The 14,421-nt window shown below is 38.4% G+C and overlaps 1 protein-coding gene across 9 annotated transcripts in view; it reads left to right on the top strand.

Moving 5' to 3' along the window:
• Positions 1-12,494, top strand: part of ATP11C (ATPase phospholipid transporting 11C (ATP11C blood group)) — a 174,995-nt gene extending 162,501 nt beyond the window's left edge. For 4 of the 9 annotated variants that reach the window (XM_073885676.1, XM_025861532.2, XM_025861535.2 and 1 more), the window contains 3 exons: positions 762-915; positions 7,014-7,118; positions 9,747-12,494. In XM_073885676.1, the coding sequence (XP_073741777.1) occupies positions 762-915; positions 7,014-7,115 (256 nt within the window). In that variant the 3' untranslated portion in view covers positions 7,116-7,118; positions 9,747-12,494. Of the gene's footprint in view, positions 1-761; positions 916-1,034; positions 1,101-6,256; positions 6,348-6,961; positions 7,119-9,746 lie in introns of those variants that run through there. The other 5 variants (XM_073885677.1, XM_025861534.2, XM_073885678.1 and 2 more) reach the window with 5 other exon arrangements.
• The last annotated feature ends 1,927 nt before the right edge of the window (positions 12,495-14,421 follow it).

The raw sequence follows: 14,421 nt of genomic DNA, 5'->3' as shown, positions 1-14,421 counted from the left end.
CCCAACCCTGATCAGCCACTTTGCACTTCCTCCCCCTCTGCTTCCAACAACATTTAGCCTAGTAAGGCTCTCTGTGGCTCAGCTCGGGGAAGCTGGCTGTGCTTTTCTATGGCCACCAAACAGTTCAGTGGTTGACTTAGAATGAAATCCAACATCAGAACAAGGGGTCCTAGATTTCTGGACTCCCAAGACTTAATGTCCTCTTAGCAGTATTCTTCTGCCAACCTACTTGGCACACACTGGATACTCAGTATATATTTGTGGATAAGAATGGTAGAGAGAGAAGCTCAACAGTCTTTTCTCTCTTTATGTAGAGTTTTTTGGGGGGAGCCTATAAAAATGTCTTTATAAATTTCTGAATGTAGAGCACAGTCCATTCTCATATTAACAAAACAGCGGAGGAAATAAAATGCTTATTAGCATAAAAATTAACCATTGCTCTTGAATATCTTTGAAGCTCCAGTATTTTCTAACGCAAATAAATATTCTCCAGTTGGCAGTTTTAAAGTTGATTGCTTGGTTGTTTTCAAGTCAGATGCATTTTCCTGTCATTCTTCCCCTTTAATTATCATTCCTTTTTTCCCTAAACATTAAGTAAAATGAAATCTGTTCAGTACTTTTGGGATATTCTTAAAATTATTTCTATTAATGTGTATAATTAGAAGAGTCCCTTTAAATACAAAAGATAGTTTCAATTACACATCTGCTTCATATGACAGGAACTGATTTCTTTTCCATTCTGTGTCTTCTTTCCACTCTAGGCCTTTTCTCAAACAACAGAGAATGTATTTCGTATTTGCTCAAATGCTGTCTTCTGTATCTACATGGTTGGCCATAGTTCTTCTAATATTTATCAGCCTTTTCCCTGAGATTCTCCTGATAGTATTAAAGAATGTAAGAAGAAGAAGTGCCAGGGTAAGAACTAAGTTTATATTTTAAGTTTATTTTTGGAAGGGGCTTCAGTATCTGCCATGAACTAAAAACCTTGCTTAGAGATTTGCATTAGTTACAGCATGTTAAACCCCTCCTTACAGGTTCATCACTTAATTTCCTCTTCTGCATAAAAAGTATAGTAAAAACTTCGTTATCCAATGCAGGTGGTAAGTAGATTCCTTAATAGTGTTCTATGTGACCTTTAGCAATCCATATGGAGTATCTCATATGCTCCATATGGAATTTTAAATGGAAAAAATGGGGTGTTTTGGGTTTTTGTTTTTTTTTTTAGCCTAGAATTTTCACACCAGGAATTTCCACACCAACATTCCAGCTTTAACCTTAGAAATTTCCCTGTGGGTTGTTTGCAGATTTTCTTTTTCAGTTAATAATCCCAATTTACTTTTCAAACCTTTCCCCTTCCTTTAATTATAGTGCTGCTTAATCTCTCTGTCGCTTCTAGCCCTGTCTGTCCAGCAGTATATTTGAACCTAAGAGAATCCCCTGGATGTGATTTCTGCATCCTTGCCCTCCTGAACACACTTGTGAAAATTAAGATTGTTTTATGAGTGTGTTTTTATTTTTGCTGTTTAAATTGTTGATTTCTTGTGGGACTGAGACGCTATTACCCTCTGCTAGCCTAATTCTCTGATATCTTTTAAACATTTCTACAAAGCCTTTAAAGTGAAAGGGGTAGATTAGCTTGGAAAAGAAGACTTCTGGCAAATTTTGACCAAAAGGTTAATTAAATATGTCATATTCCTGCCAACACTTAACTCATTTTGCCAAACAGAACCCTGTTTTTATCCTCTTGACACCAACTCAATCATATGGCCCCTCCAAGGCAGTATTTTCAGGAAATAGTTTAAGGTATATCTACTGGACCCATTCGATCAAACTTGCCAACCAGTTTAGCCACAAAACTGGTTTCTCTGATGTTGGTTTGGGCCTATTGATTTGAGAAAATCCAGTGGTTGGCATCATGTAGATTGGGGGAACTAAAATGATTATAATGAGAAAATCTTTAGTGACTGGCTGTGTTAAAGAGGACTTTCATGATCAATAAGTCAGTATCAGCCCCAGTGAAAGTCAATAGATTACCCTTGGCATAAGCCACATTGATTTGGGTATACCAAGCCGATCCCTGTACAGTTAGGTGGTCAGACCTGGCCTTAATTCGCTGTTTCTGCATGCTTTGTGGGTGGCACTGCACCGACTAACATGAGCCTAGCTACTTCCAGTAGACCCCTGACTAACTCCCTCCAGCCTGGTGTTTAGTCTTAGGATGGGAAAGTGGCATTTACTTGTCTGCATAGACCTTAATATCAGTTGAACAGGGTTAAAACAGGTATGATACAACAGGTTTTTCCCAGAATGGCTCAAGTGGCCATTTATATCAAGCCAAATAAAAAATATCCCTGGAAAAAGTGGTTTGGTGCCTTGTCATCATAGACAGTTTGGGAAAGATCTCTGAGGTGCTCTTCTATCCCTCTTATTTGGGAGTACACTTTTGGGATGCTCCTAAATGTTTTTCTTATTTGGGTTAATGGAGCTCATGCTAAGTAATGGCTCATTCCCGGCTTCATGCTCTAAAGATGATACAAAAATCTCCGAAATCCAAACCTTCAAACATACCATCTTTATCCTCCTCCCAAGGCCCTTTCTCTTAAAAACAAAATTAGACACTGGCTGGCGGTGACTTTTACATAAATTAAATGGAGGGATGCTACAAAGCAGTCGCGGATAAAGACGTAAAACATTTTTCTTTCCATGCAAACAGGAGATTCCAAACTTCTGTTGAAAGCATGAGGTTCAGCATGAAATTTGTTTGCTATGGGTTATGTCCATGATAGGAGGAATTCTAGTGTCTGTGCTATAGCTTGGCATGCTGGTGTGCTAGAACAATCAGGAAAATTCCCATAATCACCTTCATTCATTCGATCATTCATTCATTTATTCCTACCCTCATTGAACTAGAACATGTATTGAACCGCCTACTGATGAACATCTCTCTTTACATCCAATGTCTGAAAGGCTACATGGTTTTTCAGACTCTGTAGGATTTTTCAGAGTTGCAGATGAGACAAAAAGTTGTGGGCACTCAGCAGCACTGCCCCCCCCTTTTTTTCCCTTCTGAGAAAATGCAAGAGCAAAGTAGTGCATATGAATGCATAAAGGCCAACGGAAACCTGGCAGCCAAGGCTATTCTGATGTCACATCTGTTTATATAAGGCCCTGTTTGGCCATATCAAAGAAGCAGAAGCCACTTTGAAGATGAAGGAGAAAGAGTATCTTCATCACCAGCAGTTTGACATCCCTGGTGACTTCCTACTTGGTTTAATATCCCTTGCTAAGGCATTGGCCTCACTTTTAAAGAGAGGCAAAAAATTCTTTTACACTGGGTTAGCCTCATACCTGACAGGCTCCCTACTGGGGTAAAGTGTGTGTCCCTACCTAGAGGTAGAAGATCCCCCTGACTCCAACCGGTTAGCATCTTGGATCCTTTGTGCACATAGCCAGAAAGACCTGTGGCGACTAGGCTGCCCGAGCTGTCCTCCTATGGGTCTTGGCAGTTGCTTTCAGAAGGGAAGTCAGCAGTGGGTAGTGAAAATTGTCTCTGGCATTTGAAAAGGGTGCTAAGCCATTTACGTTTAACAGTTACAAAGCAGCCTTCTGTCAGATTCCATTCAATTCAGCCTGAGGGTCCACTATAAGGTAGCTACTGTGCTAGGTGTCAGTAACTCAGGGAGGAGTCAGATGTGGCTCCAGCTCACAGGGAGCTCACTGTCGTTGAGTTACAGAGGGGATTTATGCAGAGCTCTTCTGTAAGCAGGTATAAAGCAGGATAGGAGACTCGATGATATGGCGTGTTGTAACACATCTGAGCTGTTTCAAGTCACTACCTCCTGAAGCCTCCAGTAAAAAGGCTGGAATGGCAGCCTCCACCCCAGCTGAGTTCTGTCATGACGTCAGCATTGTAAAGAATTCTACTTTCTTCGAAAATCGTTTCCCTCGGTCATTTAACTCAGAGGATAGCTTAAGCTACCTATTCCTCAGCTATCTTTTCAGCAAGTGTGGTTAATTTTTGAATTAAATCCAGTCATTAAGGATCATAAGGCTTTTCTTTAGCTTATAGATTGACAAAGCTACATCACCGTGCTGCTGACATGCTGAAACCGCCATTGAGCACCGAACAGTGGAACAGCGAGATAACACTTGAAAAGAAATTTAAAGTTTAGATATCTGGTATTTCAAAAAGTTGTAGTCTCCTCCTAGCACAATTGTTGGGCTCTCTTATAATCAGTGAAATAACACTTGAACTTTCTGGCCAAGTAGTAAATACCACTTCCCATTTCCAATGGAGGACGTCTCCTCCAAACTTTATGGAAGTTTTCCCATGTAAACTACCACTATCAGAAGGGAGGCTTGACTTTGCCTACTAGACCCTGGAATACTATAATCTAATGGGAATAGACCTAGCCACATGGCCATGCCTAACATGGGATGTCTGCACAAACAAGAAGAAATAGTCCATTCTGGAGGGAGCTCTTTCAGAGTAGAGGACAGGAAAAGGAAGAATGTCAGCTGTCTGAGCAAAATTCCCAGAGTAAGCACTTTGAAAATTTTGGAGAATATAACTTACCTTTTAATAACAATGGTGCCAAGGATGATTGCTATTGCAGTTCTGACGGTGTCCCATACAACCATGGGTTCTAAGGATAATGGCCCTGGTAACGGGATTAGACAAAAAGTTGGATCCTAACTTGTGGCTGTTGAGATGGACCTTTATGCATTGGCCTCTTTGACATACTGCTCATTGAGCCTGAGCTGGTGTCAAAGCTCTCTAGATGACTGCAAAGGAATCTGGAAATTTCATCCTCTTTTAGCTCATTATCTCGCTTCCTTCTCCCCCCCACCCCCCACTTGCTGGCTATATGAGTTTTTGATTGCTTCAGATACTCTTTCCATGCTCTCCACTGCCTTCTGTATTTTCATATTCCCTTTCTTTTTCCTTTATAAAGTAACCTAATCTATTAACCTCTAAAATTTCTGCTTCATAGAAGTACTTTTATCTCTGGTGGTTGGATGTAAGGTTTTGAGTGCACCAAAATGTGCTTATAGTTGCAGTCTTTAATAATTAGGCTTGTATATTAAACATGGGGGTGGGGGACTGGGTATCGTGTTAATCTTGTTGCGAGATCTTTGCCCACAAAATAGAAGGCAGAACAATTTAAATTTTTTTTCTCAGAAATTATATATTGGTAATTTGCATGTTGCCAACATGTCACCAACTTTAAGGTAAAATATGAACAGGAAAAAAATATAGTTATGTTAAAACATATATGAATAAGTCAAAGTATTTGCCTTTAAAAGTTTTATTGTTAATTAGACTCTGCTAGATACATGTGATACTTTAGCTGGTTTCTTTTTTTAATACCTATTTTTGTTAGTCACTAAGTGGATAATATGGGTAATCTTAATTAGCAGAATTGTTAAACTCGTCCCCGTAGTTGACCACTCATCTACTCTTTTGCTTGGACAATGCCAAAACCAAGTCTGTGACTTAGCTTGTAACTTCAGGCATGGAATAAGAAGGAAAAACAATAACCTGTTGGGTTTTCTGATTAAACTCTAAGTTAATCAATTTTTCCTTTTTCTAGGCATTTTAAAGGAGAAATTTATAGCTCTTTAGCCTACCCTTTTAAAGAGGTCTCTGTAAGAAAGGGGGGAAACCAAACAAATTGTGTTAGAATAAAGGAAGTTAAGCATGGGTCCAGTGATAAATGGAACTGAAGTGTGGTTTCACCAGATGTCTTCCCATTATGTTAGTTTTGTTAGGCTTTTAACCTGTAAGGGCCTAAGAGCAGTCAGTCCTTCATATTGTATCTGTGCAATTGGATAAGACAGAGAGTTCCTTCAAAATTAGATTGCTGATGGACCCTGGACATGGCCCTCTGACCAATGTATTTTGAACAATGTAGGTTAGTGAATTAATGATTAGAAGTAAGCCTTATTTTAATGAGAAGGATGTTTTAAAATTATTTTATTCAAAATAATCTTCCCATTAACAAAATAATTTTAAACTGTTAAACAGAGAAATAGTAGTTTGCACATATAATAGAGACTGTTCCTAACTCTAACTCGACTGTTACTTCAGAGAGTAATGTCTTCAAAACTAACATGTCATTTCGACTTCAAATTCTCAGGGTTTCTTTTTAAATGTCTTACATTTCAGAGAATATTTACTTTTTTTTTTTTTTTGGTTTCTGCATTTCTCTTTTTTCTACTGCAATTTTCCACCCTTTGTGCAATTGTGATCAAGGTAACGAAACGCCTCCCTTCCTCAGGAACATCTACTATCTTCATGCTTTCTCAAACTTCCAGCAATCACAGTTTCTCTTGGAGTGAATAAGGTGATTTCCTTTCTTAATGTACCAACTTGCTTGCATTCTCATTTGCTTGACACCATTTTCTCTTTATGAAAAAGTACTTCTCATTACTCATTTTTATATCTTCTATTGATACTTAAGAGAATTTTGTCATTTTCCTTTAATCATTTGTTCACCTTCTCAAATTGTCACACTGGAGAGGAAGTGATTTTCAAACGTTTAGACTGTAAATCTCTAGTCCCATTGATTTCTGGTCTGCGGTAGAAGCCACGGCTAGTCTGTTCACCAAGACAGGAATGTTTTGCACAAATTCTCTTGGTTCAGTACACTCACGCACCAGCACAACTCTCAGAGGTGTTCACCAAAAGGATGGTAAGGTTTACTAATCAAACCATATTGACTCATCTACCACATAACCAACCTACCGGTGTCATTTCAAAAACCCCAGTTTGCCATATACTACTAATATCTGCATACTTCTGCCATGAAAACAATTCAGTTCGAGTTGGAGACTTTCTTAGGTCTTTCAATGTATTCATTTAAATGTTATGCATTTGTTGTAGTGTAATCATTTGTACTTTTGGCCAAAAGAGTAGTCTATAGGAAATGATTTTTTTCTTCTACGTTTTTATCACCAGGTAGGTTAACCAGTCTTCAAATGCTTTAAGTATCTTTACCTCACTATTACAGAGAAATCTGAGCTGTAAAAGGGCATCTGACTCATTATCCACCAGACCTTCAGTCAGACCTCTTCTTTTACGAACATTCTCAGACGAATCTAATATATTGTAACAGGTACCTAGTGTTAAACAAGCGGGCTGGCTTTTAAAGAAACAGATTAACAGCATTATAAAGAAAAAAATGAAAATACCACTCTCTAAATTTTCTCTGCTGTTGGTGTGGTGAACTTTATACAGTTCTTTACAAAAAAATATAAAGATGCATTACTTGGAATATGGGAAAATCTATATTTGAAATTTGTTAAGCCCCCAAATAAAATGTTAGGCATTTTGCAGAACTTGAAGGGCAATAAAAATACAATAAAAATACATTGAATTTTTAAGGGGCAAGTTGTCATGGCGGTATTCGTTAATACTGATTAGGAAATACCATTTGGATTTTAAAAGATCATTTAGAAAATTGAAAATAAATATTCCAAAATTGCATCTGTATAATATCAAGTCGATTAAGCATTGCATGTTCTTTTGGGAAGTATGTGGAAATAATCCAATGTGTTTGTACCTCCATGTGCCGTGTCTGTGTGTTTGCAGGTATACACCTAATGTACTCGTAAATGTCTGATCCCCAAAATTAATGAACCAACCTAATCACTTTTTTTAATGTCAAGTTTTATTCAAGCTAAATGTTTCAACTTTCAGAGATAAAGGTAAAATCTTTCCTAGCTATTCAGGGGGATGCTAGCCTAATTATGTAGAATGCTTCAGAATTGTTTTTTTCCAAAAATGAGTGAATTCATTTTATAACCTATTGTTTCATTTATCCCAGAAAAATAGTCGGGAAGAATTGATAAGCCATGGGAGGAGTCCTTGAACTCAGAATGACTCCTCTGTGTGCATTTTGTTTCCCACTGCCAAGGCCTCTGTCATCCCAGACCATGAGAGGCCCTTTATCCACCCATAGGAATTCAGAGTAATTCGTGAATGAAGTTTACAAGCTTACCAGCTTGGAAAAAATGCAATACAGCTTAGGGCAGGGCCGTCTTTCATGCACACATAAAAATTAGTGATCATCAGGAATGAAATTGCAGTTCAGTTCTCTTCAGTTCTCTTTGGAGCTAACAAGTGTGAGTCTTCCTCATAGGCCCATGTTTTTGTCAGCTGCCAACTCCTCCGCCCCCAAGCAAAGAATAAAAATTAAGCTAATGGCATGAATACTTTGCTTCTTCTATCTCCTACGCCTTATCACAGTCTGCATCCACGGTGTTCTTTGGGAAGCAGACTCATTTTGCCCCAGTTAGCATCTTTTTCCCCATATTGAGCGACTCACCTGCTTATATCTTCCCTCAGTAATGATCTGCTTCCTGGTAGCCTTCAAAGTCTTTGACACTTTTGTCCCGGATGGCCTTGTCCTAAGCTGTATGGTGCTATGCTGTTGCCAGCTAATTCTGTATCCCCCTGGATTGCTTTCTTTAGCTTGGTCTGTGGTTTGGGAGACTAGGCTGGGTAGCAGACACTGCTTCTACTTTTGGCCTCTCCAGGGCCTAAAATCCTACAGTGACAAAGGATGAGGAACATAGAATTGAGGAAGTTTCATTTTTTAAACAATTGTTTTGTTTTTAACGTGGTTCTTTCTTCCACAAGTATCTTTTCATGTAGCCTTATTTTTCCTCCGAGGAAAATATTTGGCAAGTAGTTCAGCCACCGAGTTTGTCCCTTGATGAGAGAACTGTGTGACTCCTTTTGTAAGTTCTCAATGTGAACAGCAACCTTATTTTGGTTAGGCTTAGTCACCATGTCCCTGCTACCTGAAGAACTCTTAGGAAAATAGGGAACATGAAAGAAATGGAACGTATTCTAGAGGACTTCTAGTCCAGTCATGGCAAGGAAGGTGTACCAAAATGGGAAGAAAATAGCATACCCCTTAAGGCCCTCCACTACTCCTGTTTTAGAAGGTTGGATTTTAGAGTGTAGAATGAAAATTAGGCTCCCTCCCGACACCGAAGACTTCCACTTCTCAACATACCTGATTTATACTCTGTGATCAGTTGGCCTACCACGCCCTATCCCTGTAATAGCATTTGATAATGTTCAGAGGACAGAGAAGAATCTACAGATTTCGGGATGTTTTGGTGGTCGCTTTTCTAAAAAGATAAGACAAACAAGCATCCGTTGACTCATAGATAAGTGATCTACCAAAAAGAAAATGAACTTCAGCATTATATGGGGAAGAAACATGTTGCTTTCAGTAAAGGAAAAATACTTTTACAACAGCCTTTCAAAACTGAGTGTATCTTTAGACTTTCTCTGTCAAAATTTACACATCCTCAAAAAAAAAAAAACAAACAAACAGTAATCAATTCATTCATTCAACATGTCCCGAGTACCTGCTATGTGCCAGACACTAGGCTAGGTGCTGGAGATAGGAGAATAAAATGTCCCTGTTTTCAAGGAGCTCACGGACTAAAGAGTCCTTATGGGAACAGTGACAGGAGAGCCCTGGAGCATTCCAAAAGCAAAAAGCAAGTCTGAATCTATTCAGCTAACAAATGAAGAAGGGATTAAAAACTGGTTATTGTGTCACTTTTTTTTCCCTGCATGTGAATAAAACTTGGCACTTTTAAGATCGTTCCTTTACTCTCATAACAAAATATACTACTTGATTTATTTTTGAAAATGCTAAACAGATGGCTTCACATTATTGTTAAAATAAACCTTTTAACTCTGTATATTTTAAATTTTTCAGAATCCGAATCTTGAACTGCCTATGTTATTGTCCTACAAGCATATTGACAATGGTTACAGCTAAAAAAGAAAGCAGGAAGAAACAACTACAAAAAGTTATCATCTCAGGATACTCAATATGCAACAAATTAAACCACTCTCTTATGTCTAGGGTTCAGAATCAATGTCCATTAAAATACCAAATGACTCTCTTAAGCATTTACAGTTATTGTTAAGTAGCCGTTATGGCCAAAGCTCTTAAGTTATGAATCATGTGAAAGTTGAAAGCACGAATAATTAGAGTTTCTGGCTTTAGATAGAATAATATAACTACCCAATGGGTGCTCCTTTAACCCATGAACTCTGTGAATGGATCTAAATATAATAGTATAAAGTAGAAGTCATACAATGGGAATGAATAGACTTTGCTAATCTTACTCTTTTTGCCTGGCAGAAGAAATAGGCTGTTTGGATCACATTTCTTGTTCCTGCTGAATGATCATCTTAAATTATTTTTTTTCAAATACATGAAAGGAATACTTGAACATACAAGAAGACTAAATGGTTAATCTTTTCTGTTCACCCACATGCTAATTTTGTCTTCATAGAATATCCTTGCCCCAAAAATACCTTGAACCCTTATGTGGAAAGAACGTTCATCCTGGATATTTTTGTGAGAATCAAAAAAATCGCTCATTTTATTTGTGTTCTTCTGAATTAAATCCCACTTGATGGGTGTGTGGCTACTAGATTTGAAAATAAAAACATTTCCAATCGCTTAGTAAGTAGCCCATCAAGAGAGTGAAGATATAACAGATTTTTTTCCAATATTAGTTTTACTGGGATCTGAGGTGAGATAGGCAAAACCATAGTTACATAAAAAATAAAGCCATCTGAACATCAATCTTCTACAATTTTTTGTGGAGAGGGGAAAAAATAGCTTATAACTGTTAATGGTTATTTTTTGAAAGAGGCTGCCTTTGTGCATATATGCAGCACTTTTTTTTTTTTTTAACTTGCCAATTTGGGAAAGAGGGATCCATCCCAAGACGGTGGTGATTCAGCTGCAGAGCCGTGATTGTGAACATGAATGTTTTCTCAGCAAACATGGTTGGGTGATGGTCTAACTTTAAACCATGAGATTCACCTTGGTAAAGTCCTCAACTTACTGGACTAGAAGGAGGCTTTAGCCTCCTAATGAGTTCACTTAAAAACATAAACATAAATGTGAGATGTCTTTATTAAATGTTAAACACTTTTTTTGGATATAAATGGCTACATTTGACTACAAGATTGAAATGGGCTCTTAAAAAGTGTTTTCAGGGGCGCATGGCTGGCTCAGTCAGTGAAGCATGCGTCTCTTGGATCTCTCGGGGTCATGAGTTCGAGCCCCACAGTGGGCATAGAGATTACTTTAAAAAAAAAAAAAGTGTTTTCATACCTGTTCCCATTTTTGGTTGTCTTTCTGGCATGCCTGTACTATTATTAGTGTTTATATCATACCTTGATTTAGAAAAGTATTGAATTCAATCTATACCAGTGTATTTATATGGTCCACATGGCACATTTGATTCTTCCATATATATTTTGTGTAATGTTTAGGTGTAATTTTTCTTAAATTCTAGGAAGGACAGAATTTCAGTTATCAGAAACCTATCCATCATTATGCCCCTTTTTCATTATTTCATTTGTTCTCACCTATCAGTATTATTTTTGAGTATTTTGTTAGATGTCATTCACAGCTTACCCAAGTGTGCTGTGTTCTGGTCGCCTATGTTTGAGGTAATCTACTGAAAACAAAGTCTGTGTATTCTTTGCCTATTCCAAAGAGCTTAAAAAAAAAAAAATCAGACCCAGGAAAGCTTTTGATGTTTTTTGTTGTTCTTGTTCGTGGTCTGGCCGTTGCTGTGTTGTTTCTGTTGTCTCACATAAGTACTGTAGGGACTGTGAATACAAATGAGAGAGCCACAATATAGAGAGAGGCTCGTTGAGTGCAAACCATTGAAGATTGCCATAATCAGAACATCCAGGGCAGTGGAAATGTAACTGGTGGTATGTAAAATTCCTCGCAGCCAGGAAGAAAGGTGACTAAGGGGGATTTAAAGTCCTGTCTCAGCTACACGCTACACTGTAGCTCAAATTCACGATGGTGAAATCATGGCCTAGATCCTTGAGAGGGACCTGACTTTCCTTTTTGAAAGATATTTTATTAATGAGCTAAAAAATGGCTAGCATGGGTTAGCAGATGTAATCACTCGAAGTAAGCCTTCTCACAGTATTCCTAGCACTACAAGCTAACCACCTTATTTTGTGACAGAGAATGGGGGAAAATGTAATAATGGGATCACATACCCATCATTTGAACAACTTTGAACTATCAAGATGTCCTTGTAATTTTCACAACTGTTGTCCTTTGTTTGAAGGTGTAACCTACTAAACGTAAAACACAGATTCTGTATCTACAACATCTACACCAGCAACAGTATAAATGTAGGCCTAAATTTGCAAAATTCATAATAATTTAGTGATGGAATTTTTTAATAACATGCAGTATATAAATGTGCAGATTTTATGCAAGTGTTAACAAAATCATTTTTCAGCTTGCAAAATGGGACTGCAAAATTACATTTTTCACTTAAGCAATTTTTTACATCTATGTCGTTGCTTTCTATAATGACTGTGAATGCCATCTTTTATGAATGCAACTTGCCTTTTTCATTACAGAAATTTTTGTTTGATGTATCAATAAACTTTGGTATGATATGATTGATATTTTAGCCTCTTTTTTTTTGGAAAGGTCTCAGTTTGACATAAGAATACGGAAGCAATATGATGATGGGAAATAGTTTTTTAATTTTCTCTTTGCCTGTTTCTGTATGCGTTAACTGGCATTTTAGGGCAATACCTAATTTGGGGAGGTTACAGTTTTTGTGGGAGTTTTGATAGAGAAAAGGGCAGCCAAATCAGTAAATACGTACTGAAAATCTAGTGTATGCTTGGTAGTGTGCTTTCTGCTGCCCACACATTGGAGGTAGTGTGATATATGGTCTGTGTCTCCATCTCATTGAAATCATTTGATTCTTAAGTATCCAAACATGCAGTGATTCTATAGTCGCTTGAAATTTGGTCCAAAGGCACACACGTAAAAAACTAAAGTTTCTCCACCGTGGCTGGTAGCATTTCATTTTTACACTTAAGTCTCCATGTTTTTGTAGCCTTCTGATCATGTTAAGTCTTTGACCTACATTTAGTGAATTTCCTTTATTTTTTAATTTTTTTTTATTTTAATTCCAGCAGTTAACATACAGTGTTATATTAGTTTCAGGTGTCTCCTTTTTATTTTTTGGTAAGTGGGAAATGTGCTGTATTTGGAGGTGAGACCTGAATTAAAGTTTTCAGCGTTGTCACTTCGAGCTGTTTTCCTCTCGGTCCTCTTCTTGCCTGTAAAATGGTGTCTTGGGGGTCAGGGGTGGTCAGACGAGGTAAAGGGATCAAAACTGCTTTGTAAAATATCATTTGTTATTCAGATGAAATCATTGCTATTTTTATATTAAATGTTTTATTGCTTTGATCTTTTTAGTGAGTAGTTGTCATTTACCAAATTTTTAGAGATGTAACTATGGTAGATTCTTTCTACCTTCTTGGAATTAATTAGTCTGTGCAAGCTTCCTTCCCTTCCCCCATCCGGCTTTGCGGGGAGCTGCCTCACTGCTGAGTCTACCCAGGAGTTTGGCCAGTAAAGTAAGTATTGTGAGGGTCTGAGCGGTTTGGCCCCTTTAACAAGAAGCACATGCAAAGGTTAGGGGCTGAGGTTATCACTATGGTTATTCAGTGGATGTGTCCATGGCTGATGTGCTGGACGCATACTAATGAAGCTTGAAGGCCTGAGTTCTGGAAATAGAAAAACAGGGGCTAATTATTTCACAACTTTGTGAAATTAATTTGACACATTTTCCCAGCAACTTTCGGGGAAGGAAACACGGGCTCGGTTCCTAGTATGTGGACCTATTATGCTGAAGAAATACTGCTTGGGGCTCAGGCAAGTCCTCATCTCCTGAGCCTCAAGAGCAAGTGCTAGGAGCCGGCCTCTGGCTGAAAGGGACAGTGCACTTGGTGGTGGGCCAGAGGGTCTTTGGCCCTGGCTCTTTGCCTGTTGGATGTTCATGGTTAAAATGCCTGCTACTGTTTTGGTCTCTGTCAGTTTGCCAGGACGTACTTCCTGCCAGTAAAGCCACTAAAATCACAACTACCTCCGGTTAACACTTAAACAGCATTTACTGTGTGCCAGGCACTGTTCTAATGACTTACGACGGATATTCGTGCCTCTCGTAATTCAAACAGTCCTATGAAGTAGATACTCACGTTCCTCCGTTTGACAGATAAAGAAACTGAGTCACAAACCAAGGTCACGCCGTCTGGTAGAGCCAGGTTTTTTGTTTGTTTGTTTCGTTTTCAACACAAATGTATTCTCTTAAAATTCTGGAAGTCTTAAAATCGGGGTGTTTTTCCTGGAAGCTCTAGAGGAGAGCTGCTCCCTTGCCTTTTCCAGCTTTCAGAAGGTTTTGTGATGGGGCGCCTGGGTGGCTCAGTCGGTTGAGCGTCTGACTTCGGCTCGGGTCATGATCTTGGGGTCCTGGGATCGAGCCCCGCATTGGCAGGGAGCCTGCTTCTCCCTCTCTGCCCCTCCTACCTACACC

This window comes from Callorhinus ursinus, unplaced genomic scaffold, assembly GCF_003265705.2.
Source record: "Callorhinus ursinus isolate GAN/ISIS: 27379988/994484 unplaced genomic scaffold, GSC_fseal_2.0 scaffold64, whole genome shotgun sequence".
Lineage (NCBI taxonomy): Eukaryota > Metazoa > Chordata > Mammalia > Carnivora > Otariidae > Callorhinus > Callorhinus ursinus.
Note: the sequence above shows the minus strand (reverse complement) of the source record. Positions and strands in the feature narration are given on the sequence as shown.